General features: G+C 36.8%; 1 protein-coding gene, 1 long non-coding RNA gene and 1 other non-coding gene across 6 annotated transcripts in view; 1 reads left to right on the top strand and 2 right to left on the bottom strand.

Annotated features, from left to right (window-relative positions):
- The window catches only part of FRS2 (fibroblast growth factor receptor substrate 2), a 109,711-nt gene extending 86,840 nt beyond the window's left edge, over positions 1-22,871 (top strand). For all 4 annotated transcript variants that reach the window (XM_019960830.2, XM_070789311.1, XM_070789309.1 and 1 more), the window contains 6 exons: positions 6,065-6,159; positions 12,248-12,339; positions 13,937-14,123; positions 15,374-15,532; positions 15,880-16,043; positions 17,159-22,871. In XM_019960830.2, the coding sequence (XP_019816389.2) occupies positions 12,274-12,339; positions 13,937-14,123; positions 15,374-15,532; positions 15,880-16,043; positions 17,159-18,109 (1,527 nt within the window). In that variant the 5' untranslated portion in view covers positions 6,065-6,159; positions 12,248-12,273 and the 3' untranslated portion in view covers positions 18,110-22,871. The remainder of the gene's footprint in view (positions 1-6,064; positions 6,160-12,247; positions 12,340-13,936; positions 14,124-15,373; positions 15,533-15,879; positions 16,044-17,158) is intronic.
- Positions 1-23,211, bottom strand: part of LOC139183120 (uncharacterized) — a 35,422-nt gene that overhangs the window by 7,790 nt on the left and 4,421 nt on the right. The window lies entirely within an intron of this gene.
- Positions 12,660-12,787, bottom strand: LOC139183350 (small nucleolar RNA SNORA25). The gene has a single exon (XR_011566945.1). It is a non-coding gene; the product is annotated as a small nucleolar RNA SNORA25 (small nucleolar RNA).

Here is a 23,211-nt window from a genome sequence, read left to right as displayed (position 1 = left end):
CACATGGTGTATAAAGATACAATTTTGTGACATCAGAACTGAAAGGAGTGGGGATCAAGTTGTAAGGGAGTAGTTTTTGTATGTTGTTGAAGTTAAACTGGTATAAATTCAAGTAGAACTGCTATTCTTTTAGTATGTTAAATACAGTCCCCATGGTCACCACAAAGAAAATAACCATAGAATATACACAAAAGGATCTGAGAAAGGAATTTAAACATTTTACTACAGCTTAATACAAAGCAGCTTAAAGCATATAGAAAGCAAACAGTAATATGACAGAAGTAATACTTGGTGGCTCAGCAGTAAAGAATCCAGCAGCCAGTCCAGGAGCCACGAGTTTGATCCCTGGGTTGGGTAGAGCCCCTGGAAAAGAAAATGGTTACCCACTCTAGTATTCTTGCCTGGGAAACCTCATGGACAGAGGAGCATGGCAGGCTACAGTACACAGGGTCGCAAAAGAGTCGCGGACACAACGTAGTGACTAAACAGCAACAATAACAAAGCTCTCCTTATCAGTATTAAAAGACAGATTGGCCAAATGGATAAAAACATGATCTAACTATACTCTGCCTATAAGAGACTCATGTGAGATTCAAGGACAAAAAAAAATCGCAAAAATGGAAAAGATATACATGCATTTAGTAACCAAAAGGAGGGCGGGTGTGGCTGTATTAGTATGAAACAAACTAGACTTTAAATTTTAAAAGGTTATAAGAGACGAACATATTACATAGTGATAAAATGTTCAGTAGGGCAAGAATACATGGAACATTTTCCAGGGTAGACTGTGATGTTAGGCCACAAATTAAGTCTCAAAAGATTTTCAAAGATAAATATCATACAAAGTATCATCTTCAATTAGAAGAGGATGAAGTTAGAAATCAATGACAGAAAGAAAGCTGGAAAATTCACAAAATTGTAGGAATTAAACAGCATACTTTTAAACAACAAATAAAAGAAGAAATCACAAAGGGAATTAGAAAATACTTAGAGGCAAAAGAAGATGAAAACACAACATGCCAACACTTAACAGGACACAATGGATTTGGGTAGTTATAAATGCTTATGTTAAAATATAAAAAGATCTATAGCTTTATAGCTTAAGGAAATAGAAAAAGGGTAAACTAAAACCAAACTAGCAGAAGGAAGGAAATAGTAGAGATTAAAGGAGAGAGAAATGAGATAGAGAATAGAAAAACAAAGTCTGTGAACCAAAAGTGTGATTTTTGAAAACATCAACAAAATAGACAAGTTTTTGGCTGGATGGGCTAAGAAAAAAGGAGGAAAGACTCAGATTACTAAAACTGGAAGTGAAACTGGTGACATCATTACCAATTCTACTGAAATAAAAAGGATTATGAGAGAGTAATATGAACAGTTGTATGCCAACAAATTGAAGAAACTAGATGAACAGGACAAATTCCTGGAAATAGAAAACCTACCAAGGCTAAATCACAAAGAAATAGAAAATCTGAATAGACCTATAAGATAAGGAGATTGAATCAATAATAAAAAGTCTCTCACGTAGAAAAGCCCTAGCTTCACTAGTGAAGTCTACCAGTTAAAGAACTACTGTCTGTCCTCAAAACTTTTCCAAAATTTTGAAGAGGAGAGAACACTTTGCAATTCATTCTGTGAGGCCAGCATTACCCTGATAACAATTCCAGACAAAGATATTACAGGAAAACTACAGGCCAGTATCTCTTATAAACATTGAGAAATGTCCAAGATGCTAGGAAACTAAATTGAGTCACATAATAAAAGGATTATATACCATGTCAAAGTGGGATTTATTCTTGGAATGCAAGGATAGTACAACATAATGCACCACATTAAGAGAATGAAGGGAAAAAAAATATCTCAATTAATGCAAAGAAAGCACTTGACAAAATTCAACACCTTTTCATATAAAAGCATTCAAAAAACTAGGAATAGAAGGAAACCACCTCAACATAATGAAAGCTATATATGAAAAATCCACAGCGGACATCATTTTCAATAGTAAAAGACTGAAAACTTTTCCCTCAAGATCAGGAACTAGGCAATGATGCCCACTCTCATGACTTTTATTTAACATAGTATTGGAAGTTCTAGCCAGAGCAAAGTCATCCAAGTTGAGAGAAAAGAAGTAAAATAATCTTTGTTTGCAGCTGAGATGATCTTATATGTGGAAAACCCTAAAGATTCCACACAAAAAGTATTTTCAGAACTAATAAATGAATTCAGGGTAGAAAGTCAACATGTAAACATTAGTTGCGTTTCTATAAATTTGCAGTGAATAAAAAATTACAAAAACCGTTCTTTTTACAGTGGCATCAAAAGAAATAGGATACTCAGGAATTAACCAGGGAGGCAGAACACACAAAACTACAGAATACCACTTACAGAGGACATAAAAACACATCCCATATTCATGGATTAGAAGACACAATATTGTTAAAACATTAGTCCTATCCAAAGAGATTTACAGATTCAGTGCAATCCCTGTCAAAATTCCAATGATTTTTTCCCCCCAAAATAGGAAAGCCTATCCTGAAATTCATATGGAATCTTGGAACCCTGGATAACAAAAACAACCTTAAAACTGGATGACTCACACTTCTTGATTTCTAAACTTACTACAAAGCCACATAGTAAAAAGAGTGTGGTACTGGCATAAATACAGACATAGACCAGTGGAATAGAATAGAGAACCCAGAAATAAACCCTCACATGTCTCGTCAAATAAGTTTTGAAAAGCGTACTAAGACCATTCAGTGGGGAAGCGAGTCTTCAGCGAATGCTTCTGGGACAATTGGATATCCACATGCAAAAGAATGAACTTGGACCTTTACCTAACACCATATACAAACATTAAGTCAAACTGGATCAAAGACCTAAATGTAAGACATAAAACAATGAAATTCTTAGAAGACAACATAGGGCAAAAGCTTCACGACAGTGGTTTCAGCAGTGCTTTCCTGGATATGACACCAAAAGCATGGGCACCAAAGCAAAAGTAGACAAACTGGACTTACTGAGAAATAAATTTGTTACCTCAAACAGTATGTAACAGAGTGAAAAGGACAACCCAAAGAATGTGAGAAGATATTTGCAAATCATATATTTGATAAGGGATTAATATCCTGAATATATAGAGAACTTATACTAAAAGTCAACAAAAAGAATAGACAGCCTGTTTAAAAAATGTTCAAAGGACTTGAATAGACATTTCTCTAAAGAAGACATACTGTGGAGAGCAGTATGGAAGTTTCTCAAAAAATTAAAAATAGAATTACTATATGATCTAGCAGTACCACTTGTGGGTATGTATCCAAAATAATTGAAAGCAGGGTCTTGAAGAGAGATTTGTGCATCCATGTTCATAGCACCATTATTCACAATAGCCAGATGGTAGATAAATGTCCATCAGTGGATGAATTAGCAAGTTTTTATTCAGTGGAATATTATTCAGTCTTGGAAAGGAATTCTGGGCAGAAGATCTAAACAGACATTTCCCCAAAGAAGACATACAGATGACCAAGAGGCATGTGAAAAGATGTTCAATATTGCTCATTATTAAAGAAATGCAAATCAGAACTACAGTGAGATATCACTTCACACAAGCCAGAATGGCTGTCATCAAAAAATCCACGAACAATGAAGCTAGAGGTTGTGGAGGGAAGGGAACCCTCCTACACTGTTGGTAGGAATGTAAATTGGTGCAGCTGCTATGGAGAACAGTAAGGAGGTTCCTTAAAAAACTAAAAGTAGAACTACATGTGACCTAGCAGTCCCACTACTGGACACATACCATGAGAAAATAATTCAAAGACACATGCATCCCAGTGTTCATTGCAGCACTATTAACAATAGCCAGGACACAGAAGCAACCTAAATGTCCATCGACAGAGCAATGGATGAAGATGTGGCACATACACACAATGGAGTATTACTCAGCCATTAAAAAGAACGAAATGATGCCATTTGCAGCAACATGGGTGGACCTCGAGATTGTCTTACTGAGTGAAGTAAGACAAAGAGAAATCTTGCATGATATCCCTGATATATGTGATCCAAAAAGAAATGATATAAATGAACTTAGTTACAAAACAGAAACAGACTCACAGACTTAGAGAATGAACTTACGGTTGCTGGGAGGAAGGGATAGTTAAGGAGTTTGGGATGGACTTGTACACCCTGCTGTATTTAAAATGGGTAACCAATGAGGACATAACTGCATAGCACAAAGTACTCTGCTCAGTGGTATGTGGCAGCCTGGATGGGAGGGGAGTTTGGGGGAGCAAGAATGCATGTATATATATAGCTGAGTCCTTTTTCAGTTTACCTGAAACTATCATAGCATTGTTAATCGGCTGTACCTCAATGCAAAATAAAAAGTTTTTTTAAAAAAAGGAAAGGAACTCTGACACATAATTACAGCATGGATGAACCGTGAAGACATTATGCTAAGTGAGATAAGGCAGGCACAAAAAGATAATACTGTACAGTCTCATGTCATGTCAATGGATGTGAGTTTGAGCAAACTCCAGAGATAGTGAAGGACAGGTAAAGCCTGGCTTGCTGCACTCTGTGGGCTCACAAAGAGTCGGACATGACTGAGCGACTGAACTGAACTGTACAGTCTTACTTATATGATGTGTTTAGTCAAACTCATGAAAACAGAAGGTAGAATGGTGGTTGCTAGTGTTTGGGTGGAGGGGAAATGAGTTGTTTTTTAATGGGTGTAGAGTTTCAGAGTTCTTGAGATTGGTTGTACAGTAGTGAATATATTTAACACTACTAAACTGTACCCTTAAAAATGGGTAAGATGGTAAATTTTATGTGTATTTTCCCACAATTTAAAAAATCAGAATTAAAAAAGATCTGAAGGTGAGAATATAAATTTTCCAGAGTTTCTCACAGAGGATTTTTAATATTATCAAGAGCTTTGTAGATTTGCACACTGGTTCTTTTGTATGTTTAACTTCCTTTTAGAACTTATGACTTTTCCTTGGTATTGGAATACATCTCTTAATCATGTTTACTATGAATAAACTCTTTTCAGGATAGGGGTTGTGGGATGCTTATAAGTGGATCAAGTAAAAAGAAGAGAGATTTTTTTTTTCTTAGTTAATTGGCTAAAATCTCTTAGAGAGCTGGACAAACATCACGTAAGAGGAACGATTTATGGTAGAATTAGGTGGACAGTTTTATAAGCTAGAGGTAAAGCATGATGTATGTTAAACTTCTGGAGGGGAGAAAAAACTGCTAAGGAAAAAACAGTTGGTTGCTGCCCACTGTAATGTAGGGTGTAGCAGCAGCTCACAAGTGTGAGCAAACTCCTACCTGAATCGCCAGTTTTATGTATAGGTTAGAAGTCCAGCATGAAAAATTTTGTTTGTGTGTGGGTTCATGGTTTTAGAAATGTGTGTTTTGGGTATCAGTCATATTTGTTAATATATAGATTAAAATGAGGCTTTGTAAAAAACCCCCTAACATAATGCCTAATATAGTATAGCTATTTAGTAAATGCTAGTGCTCACCTTTGAATTTAATTTTTTTTCATGTGTTGTAAAAAGTGAATAAATTAACCAGAAGTTTTTCAAAAGTATATTGTAATCTCTTGAAACTCTAGATTGTAATTTATTGCTATAATTTATGTCATTATCCTGAGGCTCTATGGCATGCTTGTTGATACTGTTTTCTGATGACTGACTCTTCTGATTTTATTCTGGGGGCTCTTGTGGATTAGGAAGATACAGAGCGTGGATTCTAGAGTCAACTCTGGGAGGAGGAGTGACAGTGAGGTTTAAGAGAAGTGACTGGAGGTGGAGAATTAGCCTGCCATTGGCTAAAATGGGCTTTTAGAGCTATCGCATTTTTACTTTTCTTTCTAAAAGGCTGTGTTAATTGGTACCATGTAGACATTATATTAATTTTTAAAATACTACATTTTAATAAAAATTTAGACTTTTTATTTGTTTAAATAGATTAACAGAACTAACAGTGCTGCCAGAAGTCTCATAAGAAAAACTGTTTTTAAAGAAATAACAATTTCTTGACGTTTTCTTGTTAATTTTAGGTTAAGTCAGCAAACAAAGAAAACATGGTGTTTTGAAGTATGATTAAACTCCTGATGCTGCAGCAGAGGCTAAGAATATTAATGGCCAGATCTAGGTAAGTTGAAGTTTACTTTTTAAAAAATCATTAAGTCCACAAATTATAGTTTTTTGAACTGGAGATTTTAATAATGGTATTTTGAATGCAATTATTTTGCCTCCTGATACCACTTTGGGCTTCTCTGGTAGCTCAGATGGTAAAGAATCAGCCTGCAATGCAGAAGACCTGGGTTCAGTCCCTGGGTCAAGAAGATCCCCAGGAGAAAAGAATGGTAATTCACTCCCATTCTTCCCTGGAGAATGCCATGGGCAGAGGAGCCTGGTGGGCTACAATCCATGGGCTCGCAAAGAGTCAGACACAACTGAGTGATTAAAAAACTACGTTGTTACCTCCCAGACCTCAAAATAAGGACAGTTGACTTTAAGAAGACAGTATTTACTAATTTAAATGTCTGGCACAGTTGTTGCAATGTTGGTCTTCCCAAACAGAGGCTACCTTTAGAGGGAGTGTAGTACATCTATTTGTGTTTTTGCGGAGTTATAAACTTGAATGAGTTTATGAGATCATGTAGTTTCTCATCAAGTGTTTATAGTATTCATGCATATTAGTAGGTCTTAGGTAACTCAGATTGTCTCCAAGTATTTATGTGATTGTCATAGATGTAGACTGTCTAGTGTCTTGTTTTAACCCCTGCCTGGGAGTTTATGCTTCAGGAGGAGGAGTCAGAGACGTGGGTGAAAACTCTGCATTAAAAAAAAGTCTCCTTCTGTGTTGGAAGATTGACCAGAACGGCCTCAGACTCTCACTCATACTAAGCCTATTTTTCAACCATACTGAGGCCTCCTGTTCCTTTTTGCCTCCCTCTGTTTTCTCCTGTTTCATCAGCCCTCTTCTTTCTTTGCTTCTTTCCTGAGCAGACCTGTTGGCCCATCGCTTCAAACCCCTATATTGCCAATATCCTTTCATTTATTTGTCCTCTTGCCCTCTGACTCGGGTCAGTTGATCTGTCTACCCTCTGGACTGCTGAGCACAGCTAGAAAAATATATTATTTTTCTACTTATTCTCCAGCTTCTGCTCAGTCTCAGCATAGCCTGCTTAATAATCCTGCTGCTTTTCTTGTGTAGCTCCTCAGTGAAAAATCCTACCCTTCTCCTCAAGTCCCTCATTCTGCAAACTTGCCTTCTATTTTACAAAAGAAATGTAAGATGATGGATACTATCTGTTTCAGCTTCTCTGATATGTTCCACTCATCTTTCTTTTCTGCTATCTCTCCTCAGAGGGCTTCCTTGATGGCTCAGCTGGTAAAGAATCTGCCAGCAATGCAGGAGACCTGGGTTCAGTCCCTGAGTTGGGAAGATCCCCTGGAGGAGGGAACGGCTACCCACTCCAGTATTCTGGCCTGGGGAATTCCATGGACTGCGTAGTCCATGGGGTCATCAAGAGTTGGACATGACTGAGTGACTTTCATTTTCACATCTATTCAGATCACAAGGCATTTCTTCTCCTCTGGGCACGCTTTTGAGTCTGGGTCCCAGAACTCAGCTCTAGTCTCGTCTCCCTGCTTGTCTTGATCCGTCTTCTGGCTGTCTCTTTCCTTTGGTTTTTCCTATATTCTTTAAACTTTACTGACATACTGATTACAAATCTGCACAAACCTGTGTCATCTTAAAACAACAAATAACTCAAGAAGTGTATTTTCTTTTGAAACCATGTCCAACCACACCCTGTCACTTGAGGCTTTCCTTTCTCATTGTGTTCTTAAAAGAGCCTTTTCTGTTTTCTGGAGGACTACTCCTCATCTTCCATTTGCTCACGGCATAATGGCTTCTGCCTCTACCTAACACTCCATCATGGAGAGGACCCTCCTTCTTGACACTTTCTTTTCTTAGTTTGTACCATTCTGATTTTCTTCTCCTTCACTTGTTTTTCTCTAGTATTTACACATTTGTGTTCCCTAGAATTTCAGGTTCAGCAGACTGCTCTTCATCCTGTTCTTGAGCAGGATCTTCTGTTTTATAGTTTCAAATACCATGCGCCCCAATATTTTACCTCTTCCCTCAAGCCCATTCTGATGTACTTAACTCTATTACATGTCTCCTTTCGGTTGTTCTCTGGGAATCGCAGTTTAACATGTCTAAAACTGAACTAACCACCATCACTTCCTCTTGAAGCTCTGAAAAGATTTTTCCTATTTCAGGTAATGGAACCAGCACCGTTTATTTGCACTGAAAACTGCCTCTTACTTCCTGTATCCCTAGCTGGACACTCAGTGCTGCTGACTTGATTTCCTAAATATTTTTTAAATTCATCATTTTCATCTTTCCTACTGTTGCTGCTCCAGTTTTAAGTCTTTGGCATATTTCAGTTTTCAGTAGTCTCTAACTGGCTTACCCTTCCTCTGAGCCAAGGTAAAATTTTATCTAAAATGAAGTCCTGACCACCTCACTTTCTGCTTAAAATACTTAAGTGGCTTTCCATCTTGAGTAGGATGAAATTTTTACTCTTTGCAATGGCATATAAGGATTTCGTGTCACATGTTAGGCTTTTCATTAATTATGTTTGCATTGAACTGAAACACTCAATGTAGATAGAGTCCCCAAGTAGATTGTACCACCATTCATATATCCCTGACAGAATTAGAGGTGCTGCCTGAACAGGTAGCCTATGAAGATGTCAAGTGGAAGAATGGTTTTTCTACTCCTTTTTGGAAATAGTTGAAAACTATTCATTTGAGACTTTTTTATTTAAGCAAAAGCCACACTGTAGTAATCATTTAGCTCTTTGTTTTCTTGAGGAGTTAGTGGTGAGTATGGATAAGCAATTTCAAGAAGACTTTTGTATTTTTGTTTCTGTCATCTCTCTGCTTTAAAATTTTTTGAAAAATATTCTTTTGGCCTCCTCATAATTTATTAAACACTTACTAAATTTTTTTTTTTTTTTGTACTGTGCTGTCTGGCATGTGGGATCTTTGTTCTCTAACTAAGGATTGAACCCATGCCCCCTGCAGTGGAAGTATGGCTGCCAGGGAAGTCCCAAACACTTAGTGATTTGATTTTTAAAAATTAAACTTTTATGAAATAATTATCTGCTATGTCAAACAGTATGCTTAGTGCCCTAGAAAATTCAGAAGACAAGGTTCCTCTCTTAATGGAGAACACAGTGATGTGGCTGGTGAGACAGCTAAACATTACAGTAGAGTATGATAAGTGCCATGGTGGAGTCATGTCCATCTGACTGCAGGGGCGGTGGGGACAGGTGGGCTTCAGGTTAGTTAGCTGGCATCCCAGACCCCTAGGTTGTTGTTCAGGATGTGTACTTTGGCTTCTGCTTGTATTTCAGCCTGCCCTGCGCTCCAGTTGTACTGGATCCCTCACTTTATCCTGAGTATAGCACCACCTTTCAGGACGTTTATCTTTGCACCTACTTTTTTATCTAGTGCCTATTTCTGTGTTTTGCCTAGCACACTGTTTCTGCTCACCTTTTAAAGTACCAGCTCAAATGCTGCTTCCTTTCCTTCCTAATCCAGAAAGTTAGTTGCTTCTTTCTGTGTCCACAGAACTCTTCTTATAATCTAATATAAGGTTTATCATAATGCATTATCTGTTGACAGCTCTGTCTTTGCCTTTAGACTCATGACTCTTGAGAGGTACACGATTGACTGTCATCTTTACACCGTGATACTTAGCTGGCATATTAGTTACAAGATACCAAATATGAGTCTTTGTCTTTTTCCTTTATGTAACAAGATTTTTTATTTATGTCATCACACATTTTCCCTATATAAATTTATTAACTTTTAATTGAAGTATAGTTGATTTATAATGTTGTGTTAGTTTGTGGTGTACAGCAAAGTGACTCAGTTTATATATATGTAAATAGTATATAAATATTATTTATATATATATTCTTTTTCAGGTTCTTTTCTTTACTATAGGTTATTACAAGATAATGAATATAATTCTGTTCTATACAGTAGGACCTTGTTGTTGTTTTATCTATTAAACCTCCTCTAATTTATCCCTCCCTTCACCCGCTTTGCCCTTTGGTAACTGTAGGTTTCTTTTTCTATGTATGTGAGCCTGTTTCTGTTTTGTAAGTAAGTTCATTTGTGTCACATTTTAGTTTCCACATATAAGTGACATGTCACGTGTTATTTATCTTTCTCTGTCCGACTTACTTCACTTAGTAAGTAAGTGATCTCTAGGTCTATCCATGTTGCTGCAGATGGCCAGATTTCATTCTTTTTTATGGCTGAGTAGTATTCCATTGTACAATTCGGGAAACCTGGGTTTGATCCCTGGGTTGGGAACATTCCCTGGAGAAGGGAACGGCTACCCACTCAAGTATTCTGGCCTGGAGAATTCCATGGACTGTATAGTCCTTGGGGTCGCAGAGAGTTGGACACAACTGAGCACCTTTCACTTTAAGGTGTATATACCACATCTTGATCCATTCATCATTAAACAGACATTAAGCATGCTTCCATGTCTTGGCTGTTGTAAATAGTGCTGTTATGATTATTGGGGTGCATGTATCTTTTCAAATTGGAGTTTTCTCCATATATTTTTTCCCAGAAGTAGGATTGCTGGATCATATGGCAATTCTATTTTTCGTTTTGTGTGTGTGTGTGTGTGTGTTTTTTTAAAGAACTTCCATACTGTTTTTCATAGTGGCTTCTAACTTACATTCCCACCAACAGTGTAGTAGGATTCCCTTTTCTCCACACCGTCTTTTTAATGATGGCCATTCTGACTAGTGTGAGGACACCACAAAATATGAGTCTTAACTTTACTATTTTATTTATCACTTCTTTTGGTTTATACACTAGTTTACTTTTTTTAATTGGTTTAATCCTTATACCTGCCAACATTCTTTATCTTCCTTTAGTGCGTTCATTTAACTTACAAGAGACTTAGAGTGTCTACTGTGTGCTAGTTATTATGTAAGGCACAGGGATAGCAGGAATGAATAAATTCCATCCTTACTGGAAAGGAGCTCAAAGTGGAGGGAAGAAGATTGATAAGTGAACAGTCCATCACAATTTCTACTAAGTAAACTGTGAAAGAGGCTGTGATACTGGGAAGCTCAGGATGCTTTGGGGATATAAGGGACATAAGGAATATAACTTGCCCAGTTGATTGGAGTCAGAAAAGGTTTCCTGAAGGCACTGTCTTCTGAGTTGAATCTTGAGGAAGGAGCAGCATGGAAAGGTGTGAGGAAACAAGACGCTCTAGGGAAACTGTTTGGTATGACTGGGTGCGGCTTGAAGCAGAGAGGAGTGAGAGGTTAGACTGAATTTGTAGACAAGGACCATAAGGTAAACGACTTTTTGAGCTTTTGCATTTTTTTTTCCTGAAGGTAGTAAAGATCTGCTGAAGAATTCTAGACAAGCTTTAATCAGTTTTGTATTTTTAATGTTTAGTAACTTCTTATGCTTCCTTCCCTTCCCCTTTTTTCAAATACTTTCACATCCATTCTGATTCTTTCCCTTGTTTGTAAGTGAAGTTTCCTTTGTTCACTTGGAGTGTTCTTGAACACTTAATATAACTATAACCACTTATCTCTTACCCTCTGTGGGAAAGGATTAGATAGACACATTTAGAGTTTTGCCAATATTCTCTGTTACTGTTTTTCTTTCTCTCTTAATGAACTATTCCAGATTTGTTTTTGTGTCTTATTAACCACTTTTGTCTGGAGGGATCCATAAAAAATATGACAGTGCATAGTATGAATCAAAATACTTGCCAAGCCAGAAGTCTGTCATCTTTTTGGAAATTTATTAATGAAAATAGACATGAAATCCTAGTAAGCCATAAAGGGTTAATTCCGTGAATGACTTAAGTATAATAGTGTTATGTATGAAACCTTAAATTGGTTTCTTTTAGATAGTTTTAAAATAGGCAGACTTTTGCAAACTAAATATGAGGCTTCTATGAAGTCTGCCTAACAAACTTATTCTTGTTGATGCTGAGTAAAATTCTCCAGCTAGTTGTGTGAAGTCTAGCTCTAGCCATTTACCTTCCTGGGCTTAATTTTCCTCATTAAAATAATACAGGACTATTAGGTGATTTCTAGAGTCTTTTTCTGTGTTGTGATTTGCATATCTTATATCTAATAATTTTTTGCAAATTATCTTTCATGTAGTGCTCACATGGTCTTCTGAAGAAGCCATGGGTAGCTGTTGTAGCTGTCCAGATAAAGACACTGTCCCAGATAACCATCGGAACAAGTTTAAGGTCAGTAAAAACTGGATGAGTTGTAGCTCTTGCTGCCTACCTGGATGCTCTTCTTTTACTTCACTTAACACATCTTCTTATTTCCTCACTAGTATCTTCAGAGTCTCTTTATTTTCCTTTTTGTCCATTCTTCCTTTTCTTGTTTTAACCAACAAGGACAACATTTTTTTATTGACTGTGAAATCCTCTTTTCCTTTGGTCTTCTGTGTCCAATTAGAACCACACAATTCTGATAATACTTTCGTTTTTTTCCCCCAACTTAGAAGACATGTACATTTATTACCTTCCTATATCATCAGTTGTGGATATGAGTGGCTAAATCTTGTATCTCCGTCAGGAAAACAACAGCACTATTGAGTGACTGTTACACCCCCTGGAGAACTCAATCTTTGGTCACAGTGATAAGAGCCCCTGGATTTGGTCCCATCAGCCCTCTTTGAAATGACCTGATAATATTGTCTTTAAAATGCCATTTTATAGGTGCCTCTTCAGTCCTGTCGCTAGTTCTCAGTCATTGTTTAATGCCTGGATAATTTCGTAACTGAACTCTACCTCCAGTCACCTCTGTGATCCATCCTGCAGTTGACATCAGATTTATCTTCCTCTTGCGTTATTCTAAAACTTCAGTGGTGTTCTGCTACTTAGACACTAAGTGCTCCATTCCTTACTCATCCACAGCTATTAATGCCTCTCATATTCTGACCTCAGTCTGCTATAAATCAGCCTCTGGATCACATAAACCTTGGTGTAAATCACAACCTTCTTGCTTCATAGCTCTGTGACCTTTGACAAGTTACATTGTCACCAAGTCTTTGTTCATTTGTATGCAATGAAGACAATAGTATTACCTGCAGTTTAAGATTGGCATTAAATGACAAAATACAAGTAAAGCACTTGGCCCAACCCAGGAGTATAGTAAATTCTCCCTAAGTGTTATCTGTTCTTTAAAGTCTCTGGCCATTTTCTGAAACTCAGTAGTGTAAGGCCTTCCCTGACAAGAACTCAGTGCCAGTCCTGTCTTGATCTGTCTGAGATGTACCTTGTCTCTGCTATAGCACTGTATCTTCAGGGTTGCGCCCCCTAAGTCCTGACCCACCAACTCACCCTCTTTATTTCCTTCTTGCCTGGGAAATCCCATGAACAGAGGACCCTGGTGGGCTATTAGTACTATCCATGGGGCTGCAAAGCGTTAGACACAACTTAGTGACAGAACATGCATGCGTGCAAACTTACTTATACCCAAAACCCAGCTCAAGTCCCTTTTCTTCATATGTGAAGGCTTCTCTAACAACCCTTGGCTATAGTTCCTGCATTCTGCAGGGTCTGTTGTACTCAGTTGTTAGGTTAGTTAAGCATTTACAGTTCTGTGATGTTGACTTTGTGTATCTTACTTCCTCAGTGGGAATGTGAGTTCTTTGGAGTTATGAACCAGGTATTGCCCTGCTACATAATCCATGCCATACAAAAACATTGGTTGTTGAATGAAATAACAATAACTGAACCAGTCAGCAATAGTACATTTTCCTGAAATTAGTGAAATATGTGCATGACTGTCGAGAGGAGCATTAAGTTAGTACTAATTAAACTTTTTTTTTAGGTCATTAATGTGGATGATGATGGAAATGAGTTAGGTTCTGGCATAATGGAACTTACAGACACAGAACTGATTTTATACACTCGCAAACGTGACTCGGTAAAATGGCACTACCTCTGCCTCCGACGCTATGGTTATGATTCGAATCTCTTTTCTTTTGAAAGTGGTCGAAGGTGTCAAACTGGACAAGGTAGGTAGAGCCTTTATTTTTTCTCCAAACATCATCATATTTGAATATCATTCTGTAATTCAATTATTTTATATATGTTTAAATTACTGTTTTACTTTTATGCTGAATGAAAAAAAATCCTCAAGCGGATTATTTAAAAAGGAGATATAGTACACTATGTATTCACTTATCAAGCATTTATTAAGCATGTTTTCTATGTCTAGAATTTTGGCTCATATTAACTTTAAGATTTGAAGTAAGTAAATGAATTAGTCCCAGTAAATTGCTTCTGTCTGTCTTTACTGTTATAACACTTCTCTGGTGGCTCAGACGGTAAAGTTTCTGCTTATAATGTGGGAGATCTGGGTTCAATCCCTGGGTTGGGAAGTTCCTCTGGAGAAGGAAATGGCAACCCACTCCAGTATTCTTGCTTGGAAAATCCCATGGATTGATTTTCACATGGTAGGCTACAGTCCATGGGGTCACAAAGAGTTCGACACGACTGAACAACTTCACTTTCACTTCACTTTTACTGTTATAGGGCTTCCCTGGTGGCTCAGACAGGAAAGAATCTGCCTGCGATGCGGGAGACCTGAGTTTGATCCCTGGGTTGGGAAGATCCCCTGGAGGAGGGCATGGCAGCCCACTCCAGTATTCTTGCCTGGAAAATCCCATGGACCGAGGAGCCTGACAGCCTAGCCTAGTCCATGGGGTTGCAAAAGAGTCTGACATGACTGAGTGACTTTCACTTTTACTGTTACAACTTAGGGGAAAGAACTTAAACTTTGGAGTTAAGCAGAACATAGTTTTATTTTTTTGCTACCTACTTCTTGAAATTCCTTGGACAAGTTGGGGAACCTCTTGCATCAAATTCCTTCTGTATCAGAATGGAATGGTACCCAATAATTAAACAAGGTAACGATTGTAAACCACAGAGCAAGCGCCTATCAAATGGTGGATTCCTGTGGTAATGATAGGTTAGACTCCCCCTGCTGTTAGAAAGCAGACTAGAGCAAGTGTGCAAATCTTGTTTTTGCCTTCCTTATTTTGAGCCATCACCCATGGACAAATGAAAATTATTCTGTGAACTTTCTTTTGGGTTTGTGTTTTGAAACAGGGAATATAATTAATTTATCAAACATTTATTTGAAAGGCCTTTCTTGCTATTGGTACACAGAATGCTTCCTTTATAATTTTGTTCTTTGACAGGTGTTCCTTTGTCTTTTTTAGATGTCGTGACCATGTTTTTTTCTTCTGGTTTATATTTGTAGGAATCTTTGCCTTTAAGTGTGCTCGTGCAGAAGAATTATTTAATATGTTACAAGAGATTATGCAGAATAATAGTATAAATGTAGTGGAGGAACCCGTGGTTGAAAGGAATAACCATCAGACAGAATTGGAAGTCCCTAGGACACCTCGAACACCTACAAGTAAGTGTCATTTTCCCCTCTTCTATTATAAACTGTAGACTATGGATATTTAATCTATACCATGTTAGAAATTACCATTGGCTAACATAAATATAGTGGTTGTGAGTTTTGAAAAACTTTTAGCTATAATTGTAAACATTTTAAATATGAAAACACAAAGTGTTTCATATTATTTTAAATGTGAGTGGAAAGTTAAAAGTGGAGGGAGGTTCTGTTTTGCTCTAGTTTCTTATGTATCTTACCAGAAACACCTCCTTAAACCTCTCAGTTCTGATTGTATCCTCATTCATTTTTTTCTCTGTGCCCTACCCCTGCATTCTTTCTGAAACCAATAAACGCAAACTCAGCTCCAGGGTTTGCTGCTCAGAACTTACCCAATGGATATCCCCGATATCCCTCGTTCGGAGATGCTTCATCCCATCCTTCCAGCAGACATCCTTCCGTGGGAAGTGCCCGCCTGCCCTCAGTAGGTGAAGAATCTACGCATCCTTTGCTGGTGGCCGAGGAACAAGTAAGCATGTGCTGCTGTCCAGTGGCATTGTGTGGGGCTAGAGTATTATGCTAACACTTGAAGGTTTTAGTCAATTTGAATTTTAGTTGTCATTTTTGTATATGACCTTTGAAGTGAAGATTCAGAGGACAAAGCATATATTTGCTGACATATACCCAAATATGTATAGGTGTTGAAGGAAACTTAGCATTACAGTTAAGTTTGTGGGTCCACAGGAGAGGTGCATCTATAGATGAAGACGGACCAAACTAATGCTCAGTTCTCTTACAGTAACATCAAAGGAAAGCTTTTTATAGTACAGTTTTTGTAAATAGTGCACTACTAGCAGTAAGGCAGATTTTGTCAGTGTTTTTAACAGAGCACTTTAATATTCCCAACTAATCTGTTTTCATTTTAGGAATGATGTACCTGGTTGAACATTGTCTGTGTATTAATTAGCTGTACTTATCTTTTGTCAACAGTATAACTGTTTATCATTAAGAAATTTTCACTGTTTTAAAATACATTTCTTTGTATTTTTTACTTGTTAAATGAGTTCTTACTATAATTAAATATCCCTCTTTTTGAATTTTATTTTTTGTTTTTCAGATTTTATGTAAAGACTAATATATTATCTCCCCCAAATACCATGAGCTTTTCTAAATAGTGATAATTTCCTACTAGGTGGAACCTATTTTATATCTATGTATCTTATAGAACTCTTATTAATCTAATAAGGTTTATCTCTTTATATAGTCAGATGATCTATAAATAATGATAAATTTCTCTCTTCCTTTTTAATAGTTGTTATTTCCTATTTCTAAATCAGGTTTTAATGCACTGATGAGAATTTCTAGAACATCAAAGTAATAATCCCTGTTTGTTCCTGACTTTTTATAGAATGCTTATCATGTTTCACCATCACATCTATTTTAAAGTAGTTATTCTTTTATCCAGCTAGGAAGACATTTCTACATTTCTCCCACCTCCTCCCAACCTTTTTATTAGTAAAAAACAGGTACAAAAGCTTTGAAGAATATAGAGAGAAAGTTAATTAATTGATATAGTCAGGCAGATTTTTTGTTCTTTTTTCTTTTCTTTTAACCAAGCTACTCACTTTTCCTGTTTTGTTTTAGGTACATACCTATGTCAACACTACAGGTGTGCAAGAAGAACGGAAAAACCGCACAAGTGTGCATGTCCCATTGGAGGCAAGAGTTTCTAATGCTGAAAGCAACACACCAAAAGAAGAGTCAAGTAATATTGAGGACAGGGACCCTCAGATTCTTCTTGAACCCGAAGGAGTCAAATTTGTCTTAGGACCAACACCAGTTCAAAAGCAATTAATGGAAAAAGAGAAACTGGAACAACTTGGAAGAGATCAAATCAGTGGAAGTGGTGCAAATAACACAGAATGGGACACTGGCTATGACAGTGATGAGCGAAGAGATGTGCCCTCTGTTAACAAACTGGTGTATGAAAATCTAAATGGCCTATCTCTCCCCAGTGCTTCAGGGTTCAGGAGAGGTCGTCTGCCGTCCACCAGTACCTCAGATACCCAGAATATCAACAACTCAGCTCAGAGAAGAACTGCATTGTTAAACTACGAAAATCTACCATCTTTGCCTCCTGTTTGGGAAGCCCGCAAGCTAAGTAGGGATGAAGATGACAACTTAGGACCAAAGACCCCATCTCTGAATGGCTACCATAATAATCTAGATCCAATGCATAACTATGTAAATACAGAGAATGTAACAGTGCCGGCGAGTGCTCACAAAATAGAGTATTCAAGGCGTCGGGACTGTACGCCGACAGTCTTTAACTTTGATATCAGACGCCCAAGTTTAGAACACAGGCAGCTCAATTACATACAGGTTGACTTGGAAGGTGGCAGTGACTCTGACAACCCTCAGACTCCAAAAACGCCTACCACTCCCCTTCCACAGACCCCTACCAGGCGCACAGAGCTGTATGCTGTGATAGACATCGAGAGAACTGCTGCTATGTCCAATTTGCAGAAAGCACTGCCGCGAGATGATGGTACATCTAGGAAAACTAGACACAATAGTACTGATCTGCCGATGTGAGCCCTGGAAAGCATTTACATTATTTGCACCTTTGTGAAGTTTTTTTTTTAAAAAAATGAAGACGCAAGTGCTTCATTTTTATTTCTGAACACTAACTCCTTTTGTAGACTGATAGAAAAAATTTTTTCTGAATATTTCATGTGCTTCTTTAAAGGGAATTAATGTAGAGCAGGTACTCATAAAAGAACACTAATTTCATTATATACTACTCATTACTGTACAGCAGCATTCCCATTTTCACAGTGCCTATTTAAAATGAGAGTTGAAGTGAGTGACATGCTGGTCGATTTTTATCAAAATTCTGAACTCATGTATCATTCATGTGTAAGTCATGGTTGGCATTTAAAACAGAGCCTCTTGATAACATGCATTGCTAACAGATAACTGTAGCTTTGAAAGTACTATTTGTAGATTCACTATTCATGGTATGTGGCCTCCAGCATGTAACATCAGGAATCCTTTATTTCATTAATTGTAGGCTTTTTGACTTGAGCCAAAACATATGTAATGGAAATAGAAGTACCACACCTCCTACGTACCAGTCAGCTTTGCCTTCAGCATTTCTAGAAAGTTCTACATTCATGAACATGGTGTGCCGTTGATGTGTTGAAAGGCAAGAAAGAGATGAGATTTTCTGTTTCGTCATCTCATGATGTCATTTGAAGGGCATGCCCAAGTATCTTAATCAGAATTATAAACAGGCTCAAGAATCAGTCTCAGGTCACTTTATCCAAAAACATTTGAAAAATCTGAACCATGATCTCTTGAAAGTTTCTCTCCTACAGATTATTTACAGTAACATTGTCCTCTGGAGGCATTTGTGCCATTAGATTACCATTTACCTTCAGTTTTTCCTTTGGTGTTTGGGATGTCTAACTTTGTTGCTTCATGTCTTTTTCAATTTAAAATGTTTGAGTTTGTACATAGTTTTGAAATTGGTATATGTTCGTTGTTGTTTAGTTTGCATTTTTGCCCAATTGTGGTTTTGAAGGTTCATTTGGAACTTAACTGTTATTCTGTAACAGGGTTGCCCTTGTCCAGTATTTATTTATATGCTGTTTACTTTTCATGTTGATAAAAGCATTCTCTCAATTTTAAATTTCACTTGTGTCCATAGGTGATCTCTTAAGCAGCTGAGAAGAGAGGGGGAAAAAAAGGAAGTACTTTTAACATGCAAAGTTCCCTAAAGGTACTGTGTCTTCTCTGTGGGCACTCTCCAGCACTTTAGCAGTGATCCCCTCAGTCACAGGGCTGCAGTTACACTTCGCCCACTGATTGCTCCTCAGCTCTTCTGTCCTTTCACTCACAGCTGATCTTGGATTATCCCTTGATTTTAATAGAGTGTTAAGATTATTGCCAGCATAGCAGGTACAGTGGAAGTCTTATAGCAATGAGATTGTGTCATAATTTAGGATTGAAAATGAAGTTTATGTAAACTGATTATAGAGTCCATATGTCTAGCTCTTGGAAAGTCAAGAATTTTCCAGTTTCCCAAATCCTAGAGAAACAAGAGAAGGTAGAGTGGAAAGAAGGTTGGATAACCTTGCAAAATATGTCACTATTTCCTCTAAATATGAGGAAGTTTCTGAGATTATGATCTGGATTTATCAGATGTAATTAAGGTTAATTTAGCATAAAAAAGTTTCAGTCATATAGCATCCAACCTGTCCCGTAAATGACCTAATTATAGGACAGTGGGTGGTGGGACCATTATAAAGAAGATAAATTATGAAAGGTGTCTTTATCATTTTCAGTGCCATTGGTTTATGTGCATAGCAGAATTTTTTTTTTCCTGTGAATTTGGTGCTTATTAAAGTGTTCACTGTTCTCTAAAAAGAGTACAGTGGTATAGGTGTGCAGCTTCCATTTTCATGTATTGTTCCATTTATGCTTTCTTCTGAGTAGATTGCTAATTGTGCCAAATTTATGTGATGATCTTTGTAACGTGGAATAAGAATTACGACGGAACCAGTGCATATGGTTTTCTCGGAAACAAGCAGTCAAGACCGAACGTTAACCTCCAAACGAAAGGGCTGACCTATTTACTTATTTTGGAGGTTGGGTACTTTTTTTTTCTTTCTTTCTCTCAGCCTTTTCATTTTTCCTTCCAGATTCTGATTACTTTTTATATTTTTTAAGCAACTATAATATAACCATTGCAGTTTATGCTTTAAATACTGTGTGCTTTAAAATTGAAAATGGGACCAGTTTGTCTGTTAAGAATTTGATTTTTAGGTACTACGAGTATTAGGGAAGATGTATACAACTGGTATTAATTTCTAGATATCTCTGGAAATCCCGTGTCCCTATTTAATAAAAAGTAATGTAGAACACTACTTGTCCTTTGCTGTAGTCTAGTAATGGGCATTAAGCTCTGTCCTGGAAGAATGTACCAATTACTTGGTACATTTTAGAATGAGATATTTTATTGGGATATAATTGTGGCCATATGTTTCAGATTTTCTGAGACAGACCTAGTTTTAGATATTCTGTTCTGTTGATAGATCATGTGATCCCACTTTCTGGCTTTGGAAATATAATCATTGATCATGTGTTTTCTCCCTAATGGAATCCTCTTTTATCTGTATGGATCATAGCAGCTTTTATCCCAGACCAGGGTTGGAAACTGATATGGGTATTACATGTGTTTTTTTCTCAGTGTATTTTATTTCCCAGGTTCATCTTCCTTTAAAAATGAAAATATGGTGCCTTCCCTCCCTCCAGGAAGATTGGCAAATAGTTCCTTTAATTTACTGCTGCTGTGGAGTGATGAGACATGCACTTTACTTTTGAAGACTCAGCAAAAAGCTTTTCACTTCTCAGTATATCCAGAATAGATCACATTTGGGACTTAAGAAAATTTGCCAAGCAATCTTTGTTTTTATAGATATTAATGTTGACCCCACAGTTCAATGAGTCAAGCTAGTGTTTATCACACCCCCTCCCAAAATATCAGTGGCACAACATATAAAAATGTACCTCAATAATGTTCTATTAAAAATGGGACAGGGGCCTTATGTTTTCATAATTTCCCAATAATGTGCCACCATATTTTTGCCTCAAGGTAAAGGTTTTAGCAGGCTAAAAAATACATCCCATTTCCCCTTGTGCTGTTCCTAACCCATAATGTCCAAGTGTTTGTGCAATGTATAGTGTGTGTGTGTATAAATATATATGTATATTCACATATACATATATATATATATGTATATCTCCTTGAAACAGACATACCATCAGAGACAACATTCAGAAGTAACTAATGTATTGGCATCTTTTTCTTATCTCTGATATGTGAGGTATATGGTACTAAATTACCTTTTCCCTGATGTTTGCCAAATTTGAATAAAGGCATTGGTACGAAATCACAGAATGTATAGAAAATGTTTTTGGCTTGAAAAACTAACAAATATTTTATGACCATACCATAATATACTCTGCCCAAACCAGCACCCTGTCTTTGCTCTTCTTTACATCCCTCTTCCCCATCCCTACTTCCTCGTTTTTTTGGTATAAAAAGTCTTTTGTAGCATCATTACAATTGCAATTCTATGACAATTGGATAATAACAGCATGGAAACGGACTGGTATTAATAGTACAGTAGTCACCAGTGTGCCACATTTGCATTAGTAAATGCAAAATATACATTTTATAAAGGACAAATTTTGTGTTATGTTTTTATTTTCATTACATTGTATAATATTGTAAGATTATTGTATGTCCTAATTTGCATTATAAATGTTTTTTTCCTACGTAAAGGCATAAATATAGCAACTTTGTATAAAGGTAGCTTATTAGATTTTTGATTTTGTATTTTATAAAAAAAATTGTCTAACAGTGGGACTACCATTGCCAAATTGTACATGAAATATGAATTTTACCCCTTACGGTTAATTTCATTTCTAAACATTCCGTATTTCTCTAATAAGACATAAGTGATACTGTACTATGCATAAATGGTATTTTAATGCTGTTTCATATCAGCATTTTAAATTTTGGTTTGCATTTTTAATATTGGCAAAATTTACCACTGTTGATTAAACCTTGTTGTATATGTAACAACATCTTTTGCCCTCCCCACCCTTGTTCTCTATTTCTCCCTGTCAGTGCCAACTTCATACATTTTGTAGCATGGCAATAAAATATAACTTTTACACTGAGGCCAAGTGTGGCTTTTTGGAGGATATGGAGATGGGAGGATTGCCCTCTAGTTATGCTTTGTATATGACTTTCTGCCACATAAACCATGTTTCCAGGCATGAGGAAATTATCTCGTATATGATGTGAACATGCTTTTAAAGACAAGTGTGAATGTTGCTTTTAAGCTTAATTTTTGTCTTTAACTAATTTTTTATCTTTGGGAAAGTCAGAGTTCTGGAAGTACAATCAAGCCTTTATTAACTGGAGTACGTAAAGAATGAGCTAATAACTGAATTTAGTTCAACAAGGGCTAAGCAACACATTTTTTAAATCCTTATTTATTGTAGAGTATTAGTATACTGTCCTAAAAATTATATGTAAAATATGGTTTCATCTTAGATGATTTAGGATCTTGCAATGCCTTACTGTTGTCATTCTGGCATAAATTCCCATGACAAGGTACTCAAGTTGATACTGGAAGCTGAGCTTGACTATACAACTAACATTAAGCATTCATGAAAAACTGCTTTGTTTAATAAAATCTGATCAGAGTTCTTATGATTACTTTCCCCTTATTGCCGAAAGTAGATTGCAATAAAACCCCAATAAAAGTTTGGTTGGCTACCTGTTTAAAGTTTCACTGTATTTATACTTTACACGTTTCTTGAGACTTTATGATAAGAGGTTTTATTTCTTAGTCTCATATCACCACCTCCATTTTCAAAGTGAACATATCATGGGTCAAGGATTATGTTTCAGAGTGAAATGAAATTTTGAGTATTTGCCAGACTCTCAAGAACTTTTATCTTCTTGGTCATTCAAACTAGTAGTTAGTTCTTAGGCTGGGGTTCCAAACCTGTTGTCACCTAGTGGCACTGCAAAGCCTATTTGGGTACAACTCAAGATGTAGATCATTTAAATAGTAAAGGGAATAGACATGTCCACAAATGATCAGGTGCTTACT

This window comes from Bos indicus, chromosome 5 (genome assembly GCF_029378745.1).
Source record: "Bos indicus isolate NIAB-ARS_2022 breed Sahiwal x Tharparkar chromosome 5, NIAB-ARS_B.indTharparkar_mat_pri_1.0, whole genome shotgun sequence".
NCBI lineage: Eukaryota > Metazoa > Chordata > Mammalia > Artiodactyla > Bovidae > Bos > Bos indicus.
Note: the sequence above shows the minus strand (reverse complement) of the source record. Positions and strands in the feature narration are given on the sequence as shown.